The sequence below is a fragment of the Podarcis filfolensis genome, assembly GCF_964270895.1.
Source record: "Podarcis filfolensis genome assembly, chromosome: 10".
NCBI lineage: Eukaryota > Metazoa > Chordata > Lepidosauria > Squamata > Lacertidae > Podarcis > Podarcis filfolensis.
The window spans coordinates 53,374,198-53,382,907 of record NC_139612.1 but is presented as its reverse complement, the minus strand read 5'-3'; the positions used below and the strand labels follow the sequence as shown (position 1 = coordinate 53,382,907).

At 45.4% G+C, this 8,710-nt stretch overlaps 1 protein-coding gene across 4 annotated transcripts in view; it reads left to right on the top strand.

The window, feature by feature from the left end:
• Positions 1–8,710, top strand: part of SLC37A3 (solute carrier family 37 member 3) — a 29,795-nt gene that overhangs the window by 8,786 nt on the left and 12,299 nt on the right. For all 4 annotated transcript variants that reach the window (XR_014538684.1, XR_014538685.1, XM_083572365.1 and 1 more), the window contains exons 5-11: positions 570–653; positions 2,254–2,399; positions 3,119–3,215; positions 4,312–4,396; positions 6,286–6,491; positions 7,280–7,421; positions 8,007–8,108. Coding sequence is in view for 2 of the 4 variants with exons in the window: in XM_083572365.1 (XP_083428491.1) it covers positions 570–653; positions 2,254–2,399; positions 3,119–3,215; positions 4,312–4,396; positions 6,286–6,491; positions 7,280–7,421; positions 8,007–8,108 (862 nt within the window). In the remaining 2 variants the exon portion in view is untranslated. The remainder of the gene's footprint in view (positions 1–569; positions 654–2,253; positions 2,400–3,118; positions 3,216–4,311; positions 4,397–6,285; positions 6,492–7,279; positions 7,422–8,006; positions 8,109–8,710) is intronic.

Genomic DNA, 8,710 nt, shown 5'->3' with positions numbered 1-8,710 from the left:
GTGAGTGAAACCTTTTCCCCCATCAAACTCTAAAAGCCTGTCAAGAGAGAGAGAAAGAAGATCACAACCCCCTCAGGTCTGGTGTGGGGTGTGTGTACATTTGTAGGATCTTAAGAACCTAGCCTTACCCTGAGTGACATCTTTGGTCCATCTGACTCAGTATTGCCTACATGGACTGACAGTAGACTGCCATGGTTTCAGACAGGAGTCCACCTGCCCTTCCTCAAGATGCCGGGGTTGATGCTGGGACATTCTGTGGATAAGGCTGATGCTCCACCACCCATCTACAATCCTTCCCAGTGAATTAAGCTCTGGATCCACCAAATGCTTGTGTGGCTTTGCAGAAGCCAGGGCATGGATGGATTCCTGCCTTCCCTAACTTGGTGCCCTTCAGAGGTTTGAACTCTTCTAGAATACAATATAGAAATCTAGAATACAAGATAGCCTCTTCTAGAATACAAACCACAAAGAATAGTGCGGTACCTTAAAGCCTACTGTGTTGAAAGCATTCATAGTTCAAAGACTACATCATATTGTTAAATGGTAACATTTTCCTCTCTTTTTTTAAGGGTCTTTTTATCAGCGGTATTGTTGGGGATCGCCTGAATATGCGCTGGGTCCTGTCATTCGGCATGTGTTCCTCTGCAGTAGTGGTAAGCTGGGAAATCTCAGCTCAAGTTGGGAAGAGATGTGCAGTTCCTACAATACTTGGTTTTTGACATGGAAATTTTCATTGTAGTCAGACTTATTCCTGAGGCAATGAGGAGTCTAGGATTTCCAGCATCTTTTGATTTTGTGTATGGTAAATTTGTATCCTCTGGCCAAGGGGAGCTGTTAGATTCATGAAAAAATCCTCAATACTGCACATGTTCAGATACTGCAAGGCTTCAGCTGGTTAAGCACAACCAAGCTAGTAAAGAAAAGACATGAAACCTGACTGCAGTGCATATTGTTCATGCAGGCTTTTGCAAACCCACTCTGCAGTGAGATCTTTTTTGGCCTTTCCAAATTACCGTATTTCTCGCCCTATAGGACGCACTTTTTCCCCTCCAAAAATGAAGGGGAAATCTGGGTGCGTCCTATGGGGCGAATGCAGGCTTTCGCTGAAGCTTGGAGAGTGAGAGGGGTCAGTGCGCACCGACCCCTCTCACTCTCCAGGCTTCAGGAAGACATCCGCAGCCTAGGCAGCCCTGAAGGAGGTCCCGCAGGGATGTCTAGGCTGCGGATAGCAGCCTGCTTCCCGGAGCGTCGGGCGCCCTGAAAGCAGAGCGCCCGGTGCTTCGGGAACACATCCGCAGCCTAGGCAGCCCTGCGGGAGGTCCCGCAGGGATGTCTAGGCTGCGGATAGTAGCCTGCTTCCCGGAGCGTCGGGCGCCCTGAAAGCAGAGCGCCCGGCGCTTCGGGAACACATCCGCAGCGTGGGGAGCCCTGCAGGAGTTCCCCGCAGGGCTCCCCACGCTGCGGATAGCAGCCTGCCACCTGGCGGGCGGGGCGCCCTGAATCAGAGCGCCCCTCACGCTGGGCAGACATCAGCCAGCCCCACAAGCTCGGGGGACAGCAGGGAGGCGCAGCGCCGCCATCCCGCTGTTCCTCGACCTGGTTCGGTTTCTCCGACCTGCTTTTTGGGGGGGAAATAAAGGAAAAAAATTTTTTCCTTTATTTCCCCCCCAAAAAACTAGGTGCGTCCTATGGGACGAAAAATACGGTAAGCTGGTTCAACTGGGATCTCAATTCCATTGCTTGCACATGTCTATATGCTTCAGGTCTGAGTTGGTAATTCAGTCAAGAGATTGGGAAGCACCGGGTTATTATAGCATCTAGAAATAATTGGCTGGAATTACTTGTTTTCAGCCTTAGTAATTAGGTTTACATTCCTTCTGAATGCAGCCTAGATTGATTTTGACCTACTAGGTCTGTGTGGCTCACCTGTGTGGTTCTCTTTGTCCTCGACATTCCTCCTTCCTTTTAAACTGTGGTTCATTTATTCCACCTTCCATTGTCTTTTAGCAGCCCCAAAACGTCTATTCTCTTAACCCACGGTCTTGTAAATTAGGGCCCTCTTTGCTTTGTCTCCTTATAGTGAGCGAGGATCAGTTCCTGGTGATCCTAACAGGGAAATATTTTACAGAAGTGTTGCTACTTCCTTTGTTTTAGGTCACAAGTGATAAACACAGTGGGCCAGTGAGTTTTGTAGGCTTATTTGCAAGGCTGCTTTCACCTTGCTGTTAACCTTGTCACCTTCTTTCCTCCCAGGTGTTTGTTTTTGGCACTGTCACTGAATGGCTGCATTTCTACAACGAGTGGTTCTATTGCTTCCTGTGGATTGTGAACGGCTTGCTGCAGTCGACTGGCTGGCCCTGTGTCGTAGCTGTCATGGGAAACTGGTTTGGCAAAGCTGGGTATGTTTGTTCCTCCTCAGTCACTTCCTATTCATTTGTGCCTTGTCTCTCCTCTGTGTGTGCATTTTGCAATGTACCTGTGGTGCTCTCAGATGTTCCTGAACTACAGTTCCCACCATCCTCAGCCATTGGCCATGCTGGCAAGGGCTCATGGGAGTTTGAGTCCAACAACTTGCGGGGGGGGCACAGGTTCCCATCCCTGTGATACACACTGGAGTAGATCTTCAAACTTAACAAAAACACTAATGCATAAATACACATATACATATATAAATAATATGTGTTTGTATGAGCTGCAGTCCTGAGGTAATTTCTGAATCTTCCTCAAGTTTCTGTGTAAACAGAATCATTTGTTTTGTCAGAAGCTCTCGGTCTGCCTTAGTCTTCATTGTAAGAAGAGACAAGGGTTAAATGGCAGCATTATCTCTGGTGTGCAACATTGGATGAAGTGCCCAGTTCACTGAAAGCAGACCTCTTGGGTCAGTATTTCTAGGAAGCCTGGAATCCACGAATGATTGGGTGACACACACACAGCATCACTCTGCTAGCAATGTTGGTATTCCCAATGAAGTAGACAGACCCGTGAAGGCTTAACCAAGCATGCAAGTTCTGTTAAGGGAGTGTGGAGAGGAGCATTTCACTGTGTGTGCCTTATAAATTGGACTCTGTCTTCATTTTCAGCAGTTAACCAATTTTTTCTTTCTTTCTTGGACACTCAGGAGGGGGCTTGTGTTTGGTCTCTGGAGTGCTTGTGCCTCGGTGGGCAACATCTTTGGAGCTTTCCTTGCCTCTTCAGTTCTGCAGTATGGCTACGAAGTGAGTGGAGCTGCTTGCTGTTTGCCTTCCCCATGGACTAGAGCTAGTCTTGATATGCTAGACTGAAAACCATGGGTCCCCCTACTGGAGCTCATTTTCGAGGGAGATGCTGTCTTCAGCATTGTCTTAATATCTACATGAAACCACTGGTTGGGTTGTTCATGGTGGGCAGCTGTGGCTCTGGTGATGGGAATGTCTGTTTTGCCTAGTGTTGTCCCCTCCAACCCAAAGAGAATATTCTTAATGTAGGGCTATTCCTGGGTCTGGACCTTTTCCTGGATGCCCAGATTGGAGCTGTGGCCAAGAAGGAAGTTCTGTTGCTTTTGGCTGATTTTTTAATCAATACCTTCCTGGAAAAGAAGCACCTAATATCAGGGTGCATAACCTGGTAGCCTTTAATCTGGAGTACTGCAATTCAGTCTTCACCTGCTCCAAAACATGGCAACTAAACTAGTATTTGGCATGAGCTATGCCACTGTTCTCTCTTAACTTCAGCTGCTGCAGATTTGTTCCTCATCTATATTCATACTGCTACCACTTGCTTCTAAACTCTTAATTGTCTAGGTCAAGGATATTTGAGTTCCTTCTTCCATAGGAACCTTCCTAATCACTAAGAGATGGGTATAAGTACCTTCTTGTGATCCTACAGACAGAATGGGCCTTTTTGGTGATGTCCCCTAAGCTTCAAAATCATCTTAAGAATTAGTTTTTTTGATTGTTTTTCTATTTTACTTCATGTTGATACTTGTAATTTAAGTTGTATTGTTTAAAACCTGGTAATTGTGAATCTGATAGGATTGAAAAGCGGGCTGAAAGGCAGTCTAAATAAATACATAAACACAAAACTCCATTTATTTTGTTTGTCTTTTTTTTTTTTGGCCACACCAAACTCAGTAGTTCTGTTAAAGTTTTTCCATTGTGTTTATTTGTGCCATTTTTCATGTTCTGTACATCTCTTATGTTTTGCTGTTTTTAAGGAACTTGTAAATCTGTTTTACTGGCATGAAGTGCTGAAAAACGGGGCGCTGTTTTCTTAATTTAAGACTTGACTAAAAATACATGTGTAAGAGCTCTGCATTTGTTTCCCCTCTTTCAGTATGCCTTCCTGGTGACAGCTTCAGTACAGTTTGCTGGAGGAATCATTGTCTTCTTTGGCCTGGTGATTTCCCCCAAGGAAGTAGGTGAGTATCAGTGAGGTGACCACATCCTCTGACTTTCCTACTTGCAACCAAATTTCGTTTTATTGCATGAAGTGTATAGCTTGTGGATGATAGCGGTTCAGCTCACATTCCACCAACTCTATACTGGTTACACAGCTGCCTATTCATTTCCAGATCCTACTTAAAACACTTTTTGGCCTTTAAAGCCCTTTAAAAAAAAATTGAGCCCAGGTTATCTCAGGGACAGAGTGTTAAGATCAGCCTCAGAGACCCTGCTCTACCCTGCAGGTAAGAACTGCAAGGTTCGCATCAGGAACAAGGCCTTTTCAGTGCTTGCCCCACACCTTTGGAACTCTAGCCCTGGGGAAGTCCACCTGGCTTCATTTCTGCTGCTTTTTAAATGAAACTTGAAGACACTTTTTTAAAGCTGTCCTTGAACTTGGAAAAAGTTTTAGTTGCTGCTGTTTTGTTTTTGTTTAACGGATAGCTTTGATGTAATTTGTTGCATTTATTGTTTTTTGTTACATGACGATGTCATGTGCACTAAACTGTTTGTGAACCATCATGTGAAACCATAGGGCCCTAAAAGGTGGGTTAGACATTCCTCTAATATGTTGCTAAAACTCCAAAACTTTTTCTGCATGTGCTCAGCTCCTGCTATTATTATAAACTACATCTTAGGCAGTGGCACTGAGAACCAGTGGGGTACAGGAGCTATTTATTTAAACCATTTACATACCCCATTTCTCACAAAGTCGAGTCAATTAGCCAGGCAAAAGCAGGGCAGTAGAGAGAGATGAAAACACAAATATGCAACAAAACACTAGCAGCAAACCTGTGTGAGCACAGAGGCAGGAGGCAGGTGGAGAGCTACTTTTGAGCAAGTAGCAATGGTTCAATACAAGCAGGAGGCAAGCCCTGTTTTGTTTTTATTTTTGTTTCCAATCAAACATCCGTTTGCAAAGAGTGTCTAGAACAGGGTTTCCCAGAATTGGATCCCCAGCTGTTTATGGACTGCAGTTTCCCATCATCCCTGACCACTGGCTCCTGCTAGTCCAAAAATAGACCCAAGTTTTGGAAACCCTGACCTAGGACAACTGTATGGCCCTCTGTCATGGATGCATATTTGTTGAGATTCCTGCATTGCAGGGGTAGAAACTGGTGACTCTGCAGAACACCCATCTTAGAATAGTTTCTAAGCCAAAGCATTGTTACCAGATAGAATGGCTGCTGATGGAGAAATATGAGTGAGGCTATTCTTACATTCTCCCACATTCTTGTTCCCTGAAGCTGCTAAGTCTTTCCAAGGTTAGGAGTTTCCAAGTTCAATGATGAGATTGGGGTGGGATGCCCATGTATGCACACGTATGTGTCTGCTAAGGGCAGAGGAAGTTGTAGAAGCAGGGCAGATTTGGAGACAGGTTAACATTGGATGTGTGGCAAACTAACTCAAGTAGCTCCTTAGCAAGCCTACAGCACAGAGTCTTCCTCCCTGTTCCTCCGCTAGAACTGCTGCTGCTGAGAGACTTAAAGTATCTCCTGCTTTTTGAGTACCAGCAGCACCGTCAGCAATGCAGAACTTGCACTTTGGGGACATTCAGCCGCAGCCATATAGGGAATGCACTAATTTGTTGTGTCTTCCAACTAATGGCCAGACACTCAAAGCAGAGAGAGCCGACGCCAGGATCAGACAGGATACTTTCGAGTGCTCTAGAAGACCAGGGGTAGAAACTGGCGACTCTGCAGAACACCATCTAGAAGAGTTTCTAAGCCAAAGGAGGAGGACTGAGGTATGGGAGAGCAAGCAAGCCAATCAGAAGGGAGGAGAAAATGACCCGAAAGAGCAATCGCTGGGAGAGGGGATAGTGTTGTCCTTTCTTTTTAATTTGCGGCCCCTTCTGCTCTTCCAGGCCTCCCTGACGTTGGCGAAGAGGGCGATGGTTCTGCTGAAGAAGATGTCAGTGAGCCATTGATTGGTAGCAGTGACGATGACGACGACGATCAGAATTACTCCATTCAGGCAGCTGATCTGAGCAACAGTGGCGGCAGCAGCAACGCACGCCAGCCCAAGGCTATTGGATTTTTTCAGGCTTGTTGTCTACCTGGGGTTATATTGGTAAGGGCTCCTGATGTTGTTAGGAATACGTGGCACCCTGGTCTGTGTACTCCATAAGGATCTCTGCAGCTTTCCCTGACTTGGTGCCCTCCAGATGTTGTCAAGACTCCAACCCCCATGGGCCTCGGGCCAAGGATGCAAGGCAACAACATCTGGAAGAAACCTGCTTGGAGGACAATCATCTAGTGAGGGCAACCAGCATCTTTCAATCTGGGGTCTCTGAGACTTCAAAAATTCCTTCTTTTTATTTATTTATTTATTCATTCATACATACATACATACATACATACATACATATATACATACATACCCCATCCATCTGGCTGGGTTTCCTCAGCCACTCTGGGCGGCTCCCAACAGAATATTAAAAGCACAATCAAACATTTAAAACTTCCCTAAACAGGTCTGCCTTCAGATGTCTTGTAAAAGTCCGCTTTCTTGAGGCTTCCCTTTTTGTATTCACAATAGCAAAGCCAGTTGGGCAGAGAGATGCGCGACACAAGGTAGCTCAGCTGATTAGAGCATGGTGCTGATAACACCAAGGTTGCAGGTTCTGTCCCCGTAAGGAACAGCTGCATATTCCTGCATCACAGGGGATTGAGACTGGGTGGTCGTCGGGGTCCCTTCCAACTCTGTGATTCTTTAAGACTTTACCTAAAGCCCACCCAGTGACCCTTGTGGTAGAGCTGGGCATTTGAACCCAGGCCTCCTTCCTCCATTACGGTGTGCTTGCTATGCTCACGTTGCTTCGGTTCTAACAGCTTTCCATTGGGTTGTGTTTCTTTCAGTATTCCTTGGCCTATGCCTGCTTAAAGCTAGTGAACTACTCCTTTTTCTTCTGGCTGCCTTTGTACCTCTACGACAATTTTGGATGGAAGGAGGCGGAAGCTGATGAGCTGTCGATCTGGTATGATGTCGGAGGGATTATAGGTATGCAGAACAACATGAAATTGCTCCCTCCCCCTTTTTTCTTTACCTGAGAATTGATTTGGGTGGGAGGGAAAAAGCGGGCACCATTTTTGCACCGGCTCAGTGGTTTAAATTGCTTTCCATTTGCCTGTTATTCATGATATGTTTTGCTGCATTTAGGGTATATTTATTAAGACCTAGTATGAGAGTGAACTCAGGAGGCAAAGGTCTGGGATGGGATGAGAGTCTGGAATAGGGAAGCTTTGGCCCCTCACAAGATGTTGGGTTACATCTCCCATTGACACTGCTGGCTAGGACTGGGGGGAGTTGGGAGTCCAGCAACATCTGTGGGGTGACGTGCTTCTTCCACATCTGGAATCTGGGCATGAATTCAGAGTCACGAGGAGACCCATGAAGCTGTACAGGACGGTCAGGCCTCAATGTCTAGGCCACATTGCTTTTAAACAGTGACATCCAATCCTCTGTTTGTGTTGTATTTTGCTTGTAGTAAACTCTAGCCTGCTATTGCAGTTGAATTGAAGGGACATCGGTGAGTGTCTTCTGCACTTCTACCCAGAAGGCCCCATGTCACTTTTATTTCTGCAGGTGGCACCATCCAAGGCTTCATCTCTGACAAACTGCAAAAGAGAGCCCCGGTGTTAGCCGTTAGCCTCATCTTGGCTATTGCATCTCTCTTGGGATACAGCCGTGAGTACTTCTCTTTTTTTTATAATAAATTTTTATTGGTTTTACAACATATATTAACCAACAAGAACTGACAATTCACAACATAACACGTTAACAAACAAACATATAAACACGTATAATTTCATCACCTTTTTTTCTTAAACCTTGTTTCAACGACTTCCCCATACTTCCCTTTTCTGCATCCCTGTTTTAAACTTTTTCAGCAACCCCTAATTTCAGATACTTATGATTCAATTTCTTTAATCCTTTTTCTCTAACCCAATCGTTTATCGTTGCAATTCTGTTTTACATTACCCATGACATTTTAGCACTCATTAATTTTACAACAGTTCTTAAGGTAAACTTTAAATTTCTTCCAATCTTCTTCCACCGTCTCTTTCCCTTGGTCACGGATTCTGCCAGTCATCTCGGCCAGTCCCATATAGTCAATCACCTTCGTCTGCCACTCTTCCAGCGTGGGTAGTTCTTGTGTCTTCCAATACTTTGCTAAAAGAACTCTTGCTGCTGTTGTAGCATACAGCCGTGAGTACTTCTCTGCTTGGTATGGGGTTTAATAGCGTGGGGTCATGTGTAACCTGCACGTTGTTCAACACATGGTGTGG